Source organism: Oncorhynchus mykiss, chromosome 23, assembly GCF_013265735.2.
Source record: "Oncorhynchus mykiss isolate Arlee chromosome 23, USDA_OmykA_1.1, whole genome shotgun sequence".
Taxonomy (NCBI): Eukaryota; Metazoa; Chordata; class Actinopteri; order Salmoniformes; family Salmonidae; genus Oncorhynchus; species Oncorhynchus mykiss.
In genome coordinates this window covers 43995455-44013856 of record NC_048587.1, presented here as the reverse complement: position 1 = coordinate 44013856, position 18402 = coordinate 43995455, and the positions used below count along the sequence as shown (strand labels likewise).

At 41.1% G+C, this 18402-nt stretch overlaps 1 protein-coding gene across 1 annotated transcript; it reads left to right on the top strand.

The window, feature by feature from the left end:
* The first annotated feature begins 2907 nt into the window (after window positions 1-2907).
* On the top strand, window positions 2908-5724 carry LOC110502816 (zinc finger protein 503). The gene is made up of 2 exons (XM_021581120.2): window positions 2908-3469; window positions 4113-5724. Exons 1-2 carry the CDS (start codon window positions 3215-3217, stop codon window positions 5553-5555), a joined length of 1698 nt encoding a protein of 565 aa, XP_021436795.1. The 5' UTR covers window positions 2908-3214; the 3' UTR covers window positions 5556-5724.
* The last annotated feature ends 12678 nt before the right edge of the window (window positions 5725-18402 follow it).

Genomic DNA, 18402 nt, shown 5'->3' with positions numbered 1-18402 from the left:
ATCGAATGTCAAACTACTGCTGTTAGGGATTCCTTGTATCAAATCTTATCAAATGTATTTATATAGCCCTTCTTACATCAGCTGATATCTCAAAGTGCTGTACAGAAACCCAGCCTAAAACCCCAAACAGCAAGCAATGCAGGTGTTGAAGCACTTAGGCCTCAGATAAACTGAAAATAAGGAATTTTATATTTTTGGGACTTTTACATCAGTTCTTATTTTTTTAACCTTTTTGCACATAATGAAAAAGACCAGCAAGAGTAGACTACATTTTACACTATTATAAAAAAAATCAACCCTAAATTACTGGCCCTTGGACCTGCGCTGCCTAATCGAATGTGTCAGCCTTGAGTGTTGGTGAAATATGATGACATGAGAGTTGTCTACTTTAGGCTCAGGGATTGGTGTGAGTCCCAAGCAGCGCCCTGTTCTCTACATTTGCCTAGTACGCTACTTTTGACCACGACCCATAAGGCTTTGGTCAAAAATAGTGTACTATAAGCAAAAAATAAAAAAGGTTCTTGAGCGGTTCTTTGTCAGAGGTGAGGGTGATATGTGTAAAAAAAATTTTTGCATATCAGGAAGGGTTCTTTACTGCTGTGATGGTTGTGAAGGACCATCCTGTTTTTTCCCTCTCCGCCATGTTTTCCTTTTCTGCCATGAAATGCTACACTGTTAAAAGGTTCCTGTAATTTTACAGTATACTACAGGCTACTGGTTGCAGTGCCAACTGTCAATGGAAGTGGTGTACCAAGTGGTTATGTTGTCAAAGGTTAACTGCTATTAATAACTTACTTGCAACTAGCTGCCCGTAAATCACTGTACTTTCAAATAACTTTTTTGATTACAAGATATAGCCTAACATTAGTTGACAACTACTAAGCATTATTTGTGATGAACACACTTGGGACTAAGCCGCACCTGGCCTCAACCTCTTAGTTTGCAGGAAACTGACCTTCCTGCCACACAATCAGACCAGTGAGCCTGACAGGTATCAGCCACAATAAGTTACTGTAAATTTTACAATAATCACAAGTTGACAGTAAATGACTGGAAAATAAACATGAACTTCCTGGAAAACACACAGTAACCTTTAAAAGTGCAGTTCTTGATTATCACAAGCTCTTACAAAGACTGTAGAACTGGGAGTAGACAAATGCGGTGGTCAGTCTTCATCAATATAACAATAAAACAACTTAAACTGGTACAACACTTCCATTAACGGTTGGCACAAATACAATATATTTTAGACCATGCCCCCAAATATGCTATTGAGCCCCCACCAGCACATTGCCCCACCTACATTTCAAAGTGCAGTAATGATTGTACCTTAATATTTAATATATTGGGTAGAAAAAATACCTTTATACTAACTTTTGCACACATTTATCCTTAAAGTTACTGACCAGTACCATGTGATTACCTAACAGTGTTTGCTATAAACACATCTGAAGTATCCTATAAGTATAGCTGTAGAACTTATCATTGGTTCTACCTGGAACCAAAGTGTTCTTCATGAGAGGGTTCTATATGGAACTCAAAAGGGTTCCTCTATAGGGACAGATGACAAAACCCTGGAACCAGAGGGTTCTTCATGAGAGGGTTTTGTGTAGAACCCAATTGGGTTGCCCTACAGGAACAAAACAAAGAACCCCACGAGGATTCCTTGTGAGAGGGTTCTAAAAAAATCAAAGGGTTCTCTCAAAAGGGTTCCCTCATAGGGACAAATGTCTATTGGTTCTAATCTATTAACAATCTCTATCATATTAACAGACTGGGTGATGTAGTAGGAAAGTCAGGTCTCTGGTTGTGACTTCCAATCCCACGAGAGGTTGACTCCCAAGTAGTGAGAATGCAGCAGCATACTATCCCTTACAGCAATAATACCTTAATCCAGCTCTAAACATATCGTAACTTCTTTATTGTATTTCCCCTGCAACCAGTAGCTGGGAAATGTTTAACAGTGTAATGAAGAACCATCTGGTTCTAACATTCTAATAAAGAGCCATACAGATGGTTATACAAAGGGATATTCAAAGAACCAATATAAAACAGTACTCCACAGATCGAGAAAGGGTTACCTAAAGGTGTATAGGGAATAGGGTTCCAGTTGGAACGTAACCTCAAGAATTGGAAAGAGGATGAGGTGCACATTCTATCTCCTCTCATCCCTCCCTCTATCTCCTCTCTTTCTCGTTCACTGTGACTGCTACTGCTGCAGATTACCTGAATTTAGACAACTGACAAATAACTAGTATAGGGCAAAATGGACAGAAGACAGAGAGTGTGATTGAAAGAGGTGTTGGGAGGGGGTGGGGGGTAGTAAATTATATTGACAATGTGGGACATGCACATTCCACTGTAGTGCCACAACACACTGATGTCAGCAAGTGTTTGAAAGGAGAATAACTAACCATACTGAAAAGCCCCAAGCATTTATCTTCAACGTTTTATAAGCATAACTATGTGTTGGCAAATCCCATAACCTAGATGGACTATATGTTTTAGGACAATCAAATTACATTAGTGCAAATTCTGCTAGAGTTTTGCCTAAATAATATGACATATATTAACATTACATCTATTCTACATGCATAACATGTTTACAACACAACTTGCCATAAAACGTACAGACTCATATGTCCATGGTTTAAGTCATTCCTAGGATATCCTTGGAAAACAGTCTATCCCACCCATAATAGTCCTCCCATACACTCCCTACATGTAAATGTGCGAACGCGCAAATAAACACAACAATAAAATAAGCCCCATCGAGATGGCAAAATAATACAGTAAACCCATTTGAGGTGACGTCACATTCCATTGACCCTCCAATCACTTCAGGGGCTCATTTGATTGGAAGGCGGCAAAGTCTTTAATCTCGAGACTAATTCAGATGCTGATGAAGGGAGGAGAGCATAGGCTACTTCCGACGTAGAGAGAGCAAGCGCACAGACGTGCTACTGCCACTGCCACACTCACACACAGCGACACTGAGGAAGGAAGCATCCGAGCCACACATTCACTCCTGCTGCGATATGAACGGGATATGTTCTGATCTTCTCCGCCTCTAATAAGGATTATAAAAGTGTATCTATTTATTGGTTTTATAACGAACTGTGGTGCTATAGAATGACATTTTACTTTGATTAGATTTGTATTCCTAAAGAACAAATGTAGGCTGTTTTTCTTCCATCTCAATGAGAATTGGGTCATGATCACATCGCCCGCATTTTCTGTCCTGAGAAATAGTATCGCGATTCCGGTGTGGGAGAACAGTTATTCAGGGGAGAAGGGCGCACCGAGAATAAACAATCCATTTCTTCATCTCGTCTCTCCCTCAAACCCTTTACGGCAGGCTAATCGTATACCCATAAAGATTTTGAAAATGCTTACAGCACGGGGAGGACACATTTTGCACCCGGAGTACCTTCAACCTTTGCCATCAACTCCTATCAGTCCCATCGAGGTAAGCACTATGCTGGCCACAGGCTACAAGGGACGGGATAAAATAGGGATTGCAAAAGTGTGATTTTGGTCAGTTATTACTTTTGAGTGAATGATTTTCTGTCTATGTTTTCAGATTTAAAAATATCGGTACTATTAGGCAATTTGAGTTGTCCGTTTATTATCATATAGTTATTGTAAATTGAAATTCATTCCTAGAAAAAAAGGTTCTGGATAGAATCCAAGAGCGTTATTTTGATTGCTTCATATATGGCACCCCTAAAGATTCTAACCCTTTGATCAGAACCCAAGGGGTTCTTCTTCGCTGAACCAAAATTGGTTCCATATAGAACCCTTGGGTTCCATATAGGGTTCTATATGGAACAAATGTCGGTTCTATATATAACCTTATGGGGTGCCATATATGAAGCAATCATATAACCCTTGCTGGTTCTATCCAGAATCTATTTTTCTAAGACTGTGCAGATATATGGCTATAATAACCTTATACGCAATGCGTTAAACTCGTGCGTAATTAACAGAGTTATCCAAGGGCACATAATACACTGTATAAACAGGAACATATTGCTTGGTTTTGAAACACCCCATGAAAAAAACATTACAGTGAACTTGAATATTAAATATTATTTTATCTTATTTTGCAGCTGGATGCCAAGAAAAGTCCGTTGGCTCTCTTGGCACAGACCTGCTCACAAATCGGCAAACCAGACCCTCCGTCCTCTTCCAAACTCTCATCTGTAACCTCAAATGGATCTAGTGACAAAGAGACCAAATCCGGACCACTAAAAATGAGTGACATTGGAAATGAAGACAAATCTAGCTTCAAACCCTACTCCAAATCATCGGAGAAGAACAAGGACTCCTCGTCCAGCAGTGGTAGTCTGAGTGGAGATAAAGCTAGTTTCCGAGTGCCTAGCGCCACCTGCCAGCCGTTTACCCCCAGGACAGGCAGCCCCAGCTCCTGCCACTCTGTGTCTCCGCTGCCATCTGAGGGTAAGCAGGGAGACAAGGAGGAAAAGAATAAGGAATCTGATAGCAATAAAAACAGTACAATGGAGGGAAGCGGCAGTGGTAGTCACAGCCGGATATCTGGGATTAACGGTGAGGCTAACCAACACCAGGAGACCACCTCTGGATCAAAGGTTATCACATCAGACTCACTCACATCTGTCTCCTCTGCATCATCTGTTCAACTTCTGGGTTCAGGAGGACTCGTAGCGCCAGTCTCCCCCTATAAACCTGGGCACACCGTTTTCCCTCTACCGCCTGCTGGCATGTCCTACCCTGGAAGTTTAGCAGGTGCATACGCAGGCTATCCCCAACACTTTCTCCCTCACGGAATGACTTTAGACCCGACGAAATCTAGCAGTCAACTACTTAGTGCTCAGTTTGCCGCTGCCAGCCAACTTCAGTGTAATAAGGCTGGGAGCCCCTTGTCCAGGGCTTCTCCTCCGTCCCTAATGTCTGCTAGCCTGTGTAGAGACCCGTACTGCCTGAGTTACCACTGCGCAAGCCACTTATCCGGTGCTTCCAGTGCCTCGCAGTGCCATGAGTCCTCGGCTCTGAAGTCAGGATACCCTCTCATGTACCCAACTCACCCTTTGCACAGCGTGCATTCCTCGCCGCCATCCTTTGCTGGACACCCGTTATACCCCTATGGCTTTATGCTCCCAAATGACCCTCTGCCACACGTCTGTAATTGGGTATCGGCTAACGGACCTTGCGACAAACGGTTTTCTTGCTCAGAAGAGCTCCTCAATCACCTAAGGACTCACACTGCTTTTGCGGGGACGGAGAAGTTGATATCAGGATACCCGGGTTCATCATCGCTAGCCAACGCCGCCGCGGCCGCCATGGCTTGCCATATGCACATGCCTCCAAATGCGGCCCCGGGCAGCCCTGGAACGCTCACCCTCAGGAGCCCACATCACCCTCTGGGATTGAGCACGCGCTATCACCCCTATTCAAAGAGCCCCCTGCCCCCCGGCGCGTCGGTTCAGATGCCCGCTGCCACAGGTCCATATTATTCTCCCTATGCCTTGTATGGACAGAGACTCACCACCGCATCGGCGTTAGGATACCAGTAGAAGATACAGACAGACACATAATAACTATACATTTATAAGGAGATTTTAGGCCTAAATGACTTTTATATTGGTTGTATTTCATGCAGGACGGGATCCGTGGGCTCAGTGTATTTATTTGCGATAGCTCCAAGCGTGACAAAAATAAAAATAATTATAATATAATTTGTAAGAGGCTCAAGGTGCATTCTTTTTTACAATTAATATATAGGCTATATTGGATCGTGCCATTTTAGATGTTACATTGAAATTACAAGGCAGTGTGTATGTCGTTTTTAAAATGCTCATTGTGAGAGTTTTATGTTTCCTACATACAAAAGGCCTATTCGTTCTATTTTTCATTGGAAAGCCGTAGCCTATTTTGGAGTCTGGAGGCCTATGTAGGTCTACCGGCTACCGCACATCGCAAATAACTTTTCAACTTTGGCCTAAACCTTAGAATTACATGTCTAGTTAATTCTGATGGCAAATTGGGCTTTCTCATATTTCTTCATACATTTAATTATTAATTCGACAAGCTACATTAAGGTTTATGTATCTGGTAGGTTGTTTATGGAATAAATAATTCGACATACAGTATTACTTTACTTATAATGATAAACACTTGAATATGTGAGACATGAGCATAATTGGTCTGTTAAAGAATCGACGCCATTTAATTTGTGGAATGGCATTTAAGATCTGTGTAGGCTATCTCCATTTGAAGTATGTGCCGTATACACTTGAGTAACATTTTAATCGCATTTTATTCACATTTCGATACCTTTAAGACTGCAAAATATATTTGTTAAACTTTTTAAATAGCTAAATCAAATTGCAGCCTACTGTCATCTGACACAGATGTATTTCGCCACCCGATTAGCATTAGAGTAATTTATCGTTGGAGTAATTTAGGCAGTAATAATCCAACTCTGATATTCATTTGAACACGCCACTATCAAATTCAGCACTGTTTTTCACAGATCATATTTTGCCTACCTTCGAACGAATGATGGTGTCAGTCTGATTACATTAGAATAAGGAAGTTATCCGCTTGTGCAGTTATAAAACATGCAATATCAGCAGCACATTGGGAAATAACATTACATCTAAAAAGTGACAACCCAAACAACGTTAATTATTGTTTTGCGTCTTGTTCTCAGATACAATTAGCCCTATTTGTCTGAGCAGAGAGTTTATCATAAAGGAGAAGAGGTTATGGGATACAGCTATACATTTACTATAGGGCTTAATAGCCTACGTCTTGCTCTGCATATAGACTATTTCACTGACAAGATCAACTAATTTCTCGTGGAGTCATAACTATTTTTTATTTACTTTAAATTAAATTACTTTAAATTACTTTATTTACTTTAAAAAATAAAAAAAAATAAAAAAATGCTATAGGTTGGCTATATTGTATTGCGTTTAAACGTTAGGTCTATATCTCATCAGCTTGTTCTAAAGAAATCCAAACGCGTTGTAGAAGATATGTTGCTGCATTGCTCCATACCGTATGTCAAGATAGCGCACGTTTATATTTTTAAAATACCTGAGGCACACAAGATTACATAATAATCCAAAATGAGCGGGATTAAATATTGTATAGCTGCCTGATAATTCTCATATCATACACATCAATAAATCACATCAAGAGTAGGCCTACACTGGGTTGAGAGGATTTTTTGTCTATTACATAACACACTGGGAGGGAAGAGGTTCCACTTGTTTGATGATTCTATAATCTGGAAAACAAAAACCACTCCATCCTGCTCCTGAAGAAACCGACGGCTCGGCTGCTGAAGCCTCTTTATGCACAGTAGGCCTATACACACGCACACATCAGGCAACAAGGCAGTACACCTACTTCCACTTGTATGATGCATCAGGGAACATTACAACTGTTATATATAATTGTGTGAGTGTGTCAATATAAACACACACATTAAATATCTTGCAACACTGCATTCCTTCATTTAAACATTGCCAAATTATGAGATAATGGATTACACCATATTGTATTATGAAAGAACAAAATGGCAAAGTAAAATAAATGGCAGCTGTGCTAGACAATGATTTATGATGTCACCCAATATGGGACATTTCTACAGTTTTTATGATTGCAGTAATGACGGTGTGTAAAGCAGATAGCATGAAATGAAGCAAGGCCTAACACATTTAATCATCTCCTTAACCACATCTACAGAATCAAGCAAACGATGTCATTACCCATCCCAAAGTAAATCACAACTATTCCCAAGAGATTAAATCAACATCATGGTCACATGTCATATTCATAAAATCGACGGCATCTTCATTCATTCTTTACCATCGCTCTCTCCCATGATGTATGTTACTGACGCTTCTAGCCCACAACTCACCATCCCAACCAGACCGTTCTGACGATATGCGGGGCCTCATACAACTGGCACATCAATGTGATATGGGAAGAAAAAAATGTTTTCATTATGTCACTCGTGTTGATCATGTATCTTTTCACGTTTTGGGGAATTCCTGGCTTTCGGGACTTCCTGGTTTTGGTGACGTTTTGAGGTTGAACTGTATGATTGGAGAAGCAGTTCCAAGAGCAAAAACATATACAAATACATAAATTAACATATATGCATAAACTGTGCAAAAGGAAAACAGATTTATAAATATAAAATGTCTGTCCTGAGCAAAGTAAAAGGTCTGGTCCAGAGACTCAGGGATAACCCTGAACATCTCTGCTCAATACATTGGGGGAATCTCAATTGCATACCCCTCTTGTTGTCTCTCCTTGCCTCATCAAAATCAATTGGATGAGAATGCCAGAGGTCTCTCTCCTCTGACCTTCTCCTCCAATGGATTTTGAGAAGGAGGCAAGGAGAGAGGACACGAGGAGTTTGCAGTTGAGATTCTCCCATAGTCTTCCCCATAGTGTACTGAATGACCTTTCCTCACCTCCACTCTTTTCTCTCACATCCCATCCTACCTACCATTGGGTCATGGTCTTCTCAATCACACTGAAATGACAGAATCTGGTTTTCCACATGTTCTCAAGTGAAATATAGTCTGTACATGAGAGACTAGATGGTTTCCTGCCTTGCTTAATCACTCTCCAACCTACCACCTGTTTTGCTTTGAACTTCAATGCTAGGAAGATTTCTGGTCCGTTTTGCCTTTTGGCCCAGAGAACATAGCAGTGTAACATGACGGGTCACAGACAAATGCTGACATTAAGAATGGTGTATGTAAGGGCCAGGCCAGGCCGGGCTGTATGCTATGGGCATGCCCATAATTTGTGCTGCACAGCTGCACACCATGTGGTTGTGGGTGTGTAGTGTAGTCAATGTCTGTTAGATGTTATTGTTGAAGGCATTGGGATGTCATAAACACCACTAAGGTAATGCCGTTTGAAAGGCTCTGGTGACACCTTAAACAGTTTGATGAAAATATCTCATTCTCTATGCGTCCCAAATGGCACCCTATTCCTTTTATAGTGCACTATAAAGGGACTAGGGTGCCATTTAGGATGCAGGCCTGATTTTTTATGTTGTTGAGTTTTTTAAACGGGGGGATAGGGTACTTGCTGTGAGATTCATGGGATCATTCATGGGATCATTCATGGGATCATTCATGATATCATTCATGGGTCATTCATGATATCATTCATGATATCATTCATGGTATCATTCATGGTATCATTAATCGGATCATTCATGTATAAAGCTACATTCTGCTGTTATCCACAAATGCTTTAAGTAACCTGTCTAATAAAAATAATAATTGAAACTTCCAATACAACATTATTGGACTCCGGACACATTTTCTTGGCACATATACTTTAATGCGGTTGGGATTTTGTATTGTGTGCGTCTCAAATGGCACCCTGCTATTTTTTATATAAAGCACTACTTTGACCAGGGCCCATAGGGCTCTGGTCAAAAGTAGTGCACTATATAGTGAATAGGGTGCCATTTGGGACAAATTCTTACAGTCCAATAGTCCTCTGTATAAATGACCTAATCAAGAGAAACCCTGTTTTTACCTAAACTTCAGAGGCGGGTTGGCTGGCCTGCTTTGATAAACCTTACACAATGGTTATGTACACTGATGGTCCTGGAAAGATGGCTGTTCACTGCCTACTACTTCACTGCTTGCTGGGTCACTGTTTACAAAGGCATAGGAAATAGATTACCTTTTGCATGTTCAATCAACTCACTAAGAAGTGTGTATTCAATCATCTTGAGAGAAGTGCTGGTTTATTTTAGCTGGAGAATGACTTTAGCTCTCCAAACAAGAGCCATATTAATCACTCCTTTTTCACTTCCTGATTCTGACAGGGCATAGTAAATTAGTTGTATGCCAAATGGTGCCCTATTCCCTATATAGTGCACTTTTGACCAGGGCCCATAGGACTCTGGTTAAAAGTAGTGCACTACGTAGGGAATAGGTTGGCATTTGGGACTCTAGCCAACCTGAAACCAGCAAAGTTATACCTGTGTTTTACATCAAACAGATCACTCTGAATCAATGGCATGCTGCTGTCCCCTTCATATTCAATTCTATAGAATAAAATGGTTCTATTCTATTCTTTTATTCTATTCTTAGTGAGACATGTACTGTATATTCAGCCAAAATCCAATGCAGTTGATTGATCTGACATGCATAGCATATCATATATTAAAGGTCAGCGATATGACATAGATGCACATAGTAAATAGCATAGTGGTTGGGTCAATTTCCTCAACAACTAAGAGCGTTGGCACACAAGGCTAAACTTTGTTGCTGTTTTTGGTCCTGTTGTAAAGGTGTAAAGTGAACAAGTGCACATGTGCAGATACCATGTGAGAGCGAAGTCCTGTATCTTGCTCATCGCAAAATCTGCTGTGCTACTCATGCAACGTAATTTCGCTGACTACCTTCAAGATAATACTGTACACATCATTCGGTACTGAATAAGGCAGTGTGTGTGTGTGTGTGTGTGTGTGTGTGTGTGTGTGTGTGTGTGTGTGTGTGTGTGTGTGTGTGTGTGTGTGTGTGTATTTTGGCTTAAGTAAAGCACAAAGTAGAATATTTCCCTTGCAGAAACAAATCTGTCAACACAGAAACCCTAAAAGGAAAGCACAACAGTGAGTGGAACAGTGGACCCTTGTCTGTCAACACTCAACATGGCCCACTAATTTATACTCTAGTCTACTGGCAGCCCAGTCATGCAACCAGGACCCATATCAATTGAAGACCGACAATCATAGCGTATAGAGCAGGGGTATTCAACACTTAGCCTACAAGGTCCGGAGCCTACTGGTTTTCTGTTCTACCTGATAATTAATGCCACCCACCTGGTGTCCTACATTTAAATTAGTCCGTGATTAGTAGGGAACAATTTAAAAAAGCAGTGGAACTTGCTTCCAGCTCAAGATTTCAGTTTTTGGGGTCTAGAGACAGCTAACTTTTGTCTCCCTCCCCATGTCTTGGGGTTGCGTTCCAAATGGCACCCTATTTCGTACATAGTCCACTGCTTTTGACCAGAGCCCTATGAGCCCAAATGTAGTGCACTATATAGGAAATAATGGGGCCATTTGGGACATCTCCCAGGTCTCAGCGAGCTGACTGGTGCTAGGGCCATGATTAATGACTTATGGCCTTATTGTGTAGAGGCCCACTAATTAACTGCAGACTGAGTGAAGACACGCTATGAAAATCTTTCCTGATAACCTGGACTCTTTCCTCCCTCCCGCCTGCAGAAACTTTGGCATGTGGAAGCTCTTACTGACAAATGTGTAAGAAGCAGACCAACGTTGAGTAAGATGAATGGTCTTTTCAGGAACTGTAAACAGGCTGTAATTTAACAGTATTTAAATATATGACATACTGGCATTGTGCTCCTGCACTGTTCGTGATCTCGGGTTTGGAAACTGCAGCCAAAGTTCCTACCTCGCTGTTGATTTAAAATTAGGCTTGGCATATTCATGTAGGGTGTTTCTGAGATACTGGCCTGGCAGGCATGTGTTCTTCTGCTTTTTTAAAAGAGTTTCCAGTACTTTTAAACATAGTTACAGTGCCTTCGGAAAGTATTCAGACCCCCCTGACTTTTTCCACATTTTGTTTTATTACAGCCTTATTCTAAAATGGATAACAAAAAAAACATCCTCAGCAATCTACACACAATACCCCATAATAACAGCGAAACGTGTTTTTAGAAATCTTTGCAAATGTATAAAATATAAAAAACTAAAATACCTTATTTACATAAGTATTCAGCCCCTTTGCTATGAGGTGCAACGTATTGTCATGAGGTCAAAGGAATTGTCCGTAGATCTCCGAGACAGGATTGTGTCAAGGCACAGATCTGGGGAAGGGTACCAAAACATTTCTGCAGCATTGAAGGTCCACAAGAACACAGTGGCCTCCATCATTCTTAAATGGAAGAAGTGTGGAACCACCAAGACTCTTCCTAGAGCTGTCCGCCCAGCCAAACTGAGAAATTGGGGGAGAAGGGCCTTGGTCAGGGAGGTGACCAAGCACCCGATGGTCACTGACAGAGCTCTAGAGTTCCTCTGTGGATATGGGAGAACCTTCTAGAAGGACAACCATTGCTGAAGCACTTCACCAATCAGGCCTTTATGGTAAAGTTGTCCAGACGGAAGCCACTCCTCAGTAAAAGGCACATGACAGCCCAAATGGAGTTTTACAAAAGGCACCAAAAGACTCTCAGACCCTGAGAAACAAGATTAGCCATGGTAAAAACCAAGATTGAACACTTTGGTCTGAATGTCAAGCGTCACGTCTGGAGGGAACCTGGCACCATCCCTAGTGTGAAGCATGCTGGTGGAAGCATCATGCTGTGGGGATGTTTTTCAGTGGCAGGGACTGGGAGACTAGTCAGGATCGAGGCAAAGATGAACGAAGCTAAGTACAGAGAGATCCTTGATGAAAACCTGCTCCAGAGCGCTCAGGGCCTCAGACTGGGGTGAAGGTTCAATCTTCCAACGGGACAACAACCCTAAACACACAGCCAAGACAACGCAGGAGTGGCTTCAGGACAAGTCTCTGAATGTCCTTGAGTGGCCAAGCCAGAGCCCGGACTTGAACCCAATCTAACATCTCTGAAGAGACCTGAAAATAGCTGTGCAGCAACGCTTCACATCCAACCTGACAGAGCTTGAGAGGATCTGCAGAGAAGAATGGGAGAAATTCCCCAAATACAGGTGTGAAAAGCTTGTAGAATCATACCCCAAAATAATTGTCTGTAATTGCTGCTTCAACAAAGTACTGAGTAAAGGATTTGAATACTTATGTAAATGTCATATATCTGTTTTTGTTTTTTTATAAATTAGCAAGAATTTATAAAAACCTGTTTCTGCTTTGTCATTATGGGCTATTGTGTGTAGATTGATGAGGAATATATATATATTTTAATACATTTTAGAAGAAGGCTGTAACCTGACAAAATGTGGAAAAAGTCAAGGGGTCTGAATACTTACCGAAGGCACTGTATATAGGACAAGGCAATTAGTTGAATTCTTTAGCATTTATGTGTACTGTACAAAACGGTCTCAGGGGGTTTTTCACCTACAAAAGTGCTGACGAGGCTGATACATAAAACTTAATTAAGATCAGCGATACTAGCAAGAGCAGTGTGCCGGTTTCTTATTCTATTGTTACCATGGACCAGCAACAAAGATAGCTCAGATGTTTGAGTGCCTTTGGAATTTTGAATCACCTAGTTTAATTTCAATCATAACAGACAAATGCCATTCTTCCACACTGTATCACCTACCTCCATCCTATAATTAATTATAACTAACATACATATTTGCAGTCATGTTGAAGTCGTGTCGCTATCGAACTTGTTGTGCCTAGCCCAAAGTGATGGCTTTAGTGCCTGAAATACAGCCTTGACCTATGGGAAGAAATTAGCTGTGGACGTTTGTGCAAGTTTGTACTTTTTACTTTCCTGCCAGGTGAAAATATTGTTTTGCCATGCATTGTCAATGCAATCAATGCAATGATGGAAACAGTAGGAAACTAAAATGTTCCACATTAATGTAGAGGATGAAAAATGTTGCTAGGTCATTGGAGTGGTAGAACATGCATTATGCCAGCTGGAAGACCTATATGGGTGATGGACATCTCACTTACCTAAGTAAAATATGACAGACTGGTATACATTGTTATCTGGGGCAGCAGCAGTTAGCGGTTAGAGCATTGGGCCAGTAACGGAAAGGGCGCTAGTTCGAATCCCTGAGCCGACAAGGTGAAACAACATCTGTCAATGTGCCCTTGAGCAATGTACTTAATACTAATGACCACACTCTCTGAGGGTGTCTCAGGTAGAGTTGGGATATGAAAAAATTGATATAAACTTGTTCATGTGCGAAACAGCAAAAATATAAGCACCCACATGATTATATACAGGAGGAGCTGCAGAATCAAGCCTTACCATCTGGGTCAATGGACAGAATAATCTACAGCTTGTGATTAGGTCTAAGGACCAGTGTTTCACTTCAATCTTTTTCAGCTTTCAGAAATGTCCATCTGCACCATACAGCACATCATTTATCTTCAAGAGGAATTGACTATTTACCCATGTTCCAAAAACAGATCAACAGAAAACAATCAATCTTGTTCTCTCTCTCTCTCTCTCTCTCTCTCTCTCTCTCTCTCTCTCTCTCTCTCTCTCTCTCTCTCTCTCTCTCTCTCTCTCTCTCTCTCTCTCTCTCTCTCTCTCTCTCTCTCTCTCTCTCTCTCTCTCTCTCTCTCTCTCTCTCTCTCTCTCTCTCTCTCTCTCTCTCTCTCTCTCTCTCTCTCTCTCTCCTTTACTTAGGTCTTTGTCGATGAATATGTCATGTACATTTGTCTGAGCATAGTGATCCTTCTTCACCGACAAACATTCCCCTGGCACTTAAGAACAGTTGGTGACCTGTATATGGTTTTGTCACCCTATTCCCTGTAGAGTGCACTACTTTTGACCAAGGCATATAGGGAATAGGGCTATGGGCCCTCATCAAAACGAATGCACTACAGAGTATAGGGTGCCATTTCGGACACACGTGACACCATAACCAAAGTCTACACTGAGTGTCACAAGGGAGTGAGTAAAAAAAAAAAGAACATCTCAAGTCATCCAGTCAGTCTCCAGAAAATTAGTAAGACAACACAACTGTCAGGTGTCAGCCTATTGTGTCAGTTGTCACCCATTACGCCGGGGATGTATCCACAGTGATGTTTTCACCCACCGCACTGCACGACAAAAGGGAAATGACTCCAGTGCTTTTTTTATATAGGAGAACTGTCCTGTCTGTCAGCTGCGGCTCTGGAGTCATAACAAATCACTGGCACTCAGCTGAGACTGAACATTGCAGGCGTCAGGAAGAAGACGGATGACCTGCAGGCCTTTGAAGTGCCTTGGCAGTTCAGATGGGTCCACACGGCGCTGACAGAGAAATATACACAACAGAGCAACCAATAATGAGAACATTAAACATTCCAGCCACCTGACAGGCTGACAAAAACAGCCTGGCCCGATATCAATCATCTTCCCAGACATAACCTTGACAATTAGTCCCCTTGGATACTCCCATTAACGTCTCTCTCTCTATGTATTGTGGAAACTCTGCTGATATATATATGTGTTAAAATAGAAGGCTCGAACACATGCTAATAGAAGTTACAAAGCATTATACATGTCCCTGCAGGCTCCATGTAGTTATAAAGCATTATACATGTCCCTGTAGGCTCTAAGTAGATTTATAAAGCATTATACATGTCCCTGCAGGCTCTAAGTAGATTTATAAAGCATTATACATGTCCCTGTAGGCTCTAAGTAGATTTATAAAGCATTATACATGTCCCTGCAGGCTCTAAGTAGATTTATAAAGCATTATACATGTCCCTGTAGGCTCTAAGTAGATTTATAAAGCATTATACATGTCCCTGCAGGCTCTAAGTAGATTTATGAAGCATTATACATGTCCCTGCAGGCTCTAAGTAGATTTATAAAGCATTATACATGTCCCTGCAGGCTCTAAAAGTGGTGGTAGTGGTGTAGTAATGGTCATCTTCAGTCGGCTAACAAACAGAACTTTGTCAACCACAAAATAATGCATTTTCCATCCAGCGTGTGTTTAAAATGCAGCAGCCTGCACACATATGTGCAGTAATGATGCCCTTCAGGCATTTGGAAGCTATATATTCCAGTGGCGCCAACTTACTGACTCACAGAAGGGCATAGTTCAACATAAAATATGCCATCGGCTTTAATACTATTCTACCAAGGTCTCACAGGGTGTCACAGGGTCTTATGAGTTCTCATAGGGTGCCAAAAGCTCTTACAAGGTCACACAGGGTGTCACAAGGTCTTACGAGGTCTCACAGGATGTCACAAGGTCTTACGAGGATTTACAGGGTGTCACAAGGTCTTACGAGGTCACACAGGATGTCACAAGGTCTTACGAGGTTTTACAGGGTGTCACAAGGTCTTACGAGGTCTCACAGGGTGTCACAAGGTCTTACGAGGTCTCACAAGGTCTGAGATCTCCAAGTCTTCAGCCTTCTTACTGTGCCATGGTTACCATGTCTGGGGTACTGCAGAGGGTCCGCAAATTATAATATTCCTTTTTTTAAATGTGAACAATTATTATTTGTATTAATATTGCTAGCTACAACAGAATACCACCATGGATACAATTTACATGTCTCTGCGTCCATTGTGAAGGAAGTTAGAGATAGTTTCACGATTCACTGCAAATAGTTTCACGATTCAACGCTAACTAGTGTGAGTGCAATGCCTGGCAGTCTACAGGAACCAATGACTGTATATACTATACTGTATGAATGGACAAAGCCATCTATCACGTGACACCATTCATTCCCATGGGAAGACTTAATAGCGCATTGAAGCCAAATTAAGTTTGTATAGCATCTCATGGAGACATAACATGCACAGTTTGGAGTAATGGGTAACTGCATACACAGAGTGTGTCTGAAAGTGGGTGTTGGCAAATAAGTGGGAGGATCGACATAAGTGGGTGTATGGAAACCTAACAGCTAATTGGGAAGATTGGTTGCCACTCAAGATTGTTTTGCATGGCTGTTTGCTGCTTTCTTGTAGCATTTTAGCTAAGCCTAACCATTTTCCTAACATTAACCTCATTCTCCTAACCTTCTAGGTTAGTTCTCCTAATCTGCCCGGTTAATTATCCTAACCTGCCACGTTAATTATCCTATCCTCCCACGTTAATTATCCTAACTTGTGTCACGTTCTGACCTCTATTTCTGTTGTTTTGTATTTATTTAGTATGGTCAGGGCGTGAGTTGGGTGGGCAGTCTATGTTTGTTTTTCTATGTTTTGGGGCATTTCTATGTTTTCGGCCTAGTATGGTTCTCAATCAGAGGCAGGTGTCATTAGTTGTCTCTGATTGAGAATCATACTTAGGTAGCCTGGGTTTCACTGTGTGTTTGTGGGTGATTGTTCCTGTCACTGTGTTTGTTGTCACAGGATAGGCTGTATAGGTTTTCACGTTCCGTTTGTTGTTTTGTAGATTTGAGTTATTTCATGTATCGTTCAGTTTTCCATTAAAGAACATGAGTAACCACCACGCTGCTTTTTGGTCCGCTTCTCCTCCTACAGACGAACGTCGTTACAACTTGACTAAACAGCTTAGCTAAAATGCTACAAGCAAGCAGCCACGCAAAACGGTCTTGAGTGGCAACCAATCTGCCCAATTAACTGTTATGTTCCCATACACCCACTTATGTTGGTCTTCCCACTTATGTTGCAACGCCCACTTTCAGACACATTAAACGTACGCAGTTATCCATACTTGTCAGTTTGAGCTACTCCAGGAAGTGACAATGCAGGCTAGTTCAGTGCTGCCCCCTCTCATTGAGTAAGTCAAGTTCAAGGCCGACCGGGGTACTTCAGGCTGCCATTAGCAACTAAATTATCCTTATAACTTCTGTGTGTAATTTTTAAATAATAGTTTCAAGGACATACATCTGGTGTATTAAAAGCCATTATTGGTACCATGATTGTCTCTAAAAAATATATGGATTCTTTACACATACAGTAGATTGCAATTTTTCCATTCACTATAATGGGGGATCCTGTTCTCTGCAAACAATGCTTGCAGTACCGAGGTCGGCTTTGAACCTCCATGGCTTCAATAAGAAGGGGCGGTCCTTCTCCCCTGACAGAAACCGTTAGCATGCTCGCTGTTCCTGTTCATCCGACTCTGAGGAAGTAAAAAAGGGCTTAATTGACAAAATCTCAAACTATCCCTTTAATATGGAGGGAATTGCAGCTATTGGAGCCAATTACATGTTTTTTTCTGTATAGAAAATTAATAGGCGGGATGGAAAAACTGTTTCATTGTCAACTTAAATGACCAAAACCAGATAGAAAGGATGCAGAAAAAATATTGGACTATATATATATATTTTTTTATAATACCATCTTTGAGAACTAAAAATAAAATAAAATCTGAACCGGGCATTCAGGGCAAATGCTGATTGATTTTGTTCTAATGTTTGAGCAGAGGAACACAGCATTAGTCATGGCAAAATGCAAAGAATTGCAGGAAATTCCAATTCCATCTCTCAGTTCCATATGAAACTAGCTTCAAATTAACACCAAGATACCTTTCTAGCTAATAGGCTGTGTTAGAGTTTACACTTCCTCTTCCAATGAACTCTGGGGAGCTCAAAATAATGAAACTGTGTGCCAAATATATGAATTTTAAAATGTTGATTACTTCATCATTAGCCATCATCATTCACCTGATGTAATTTTGTTTTTCTAAAATAGGATGTAAAATACTCTGGTTCTTGAATGAATTTCTGCTCGTGACCTCAACACTAATAGCTTGTTAATACACAACTTAGC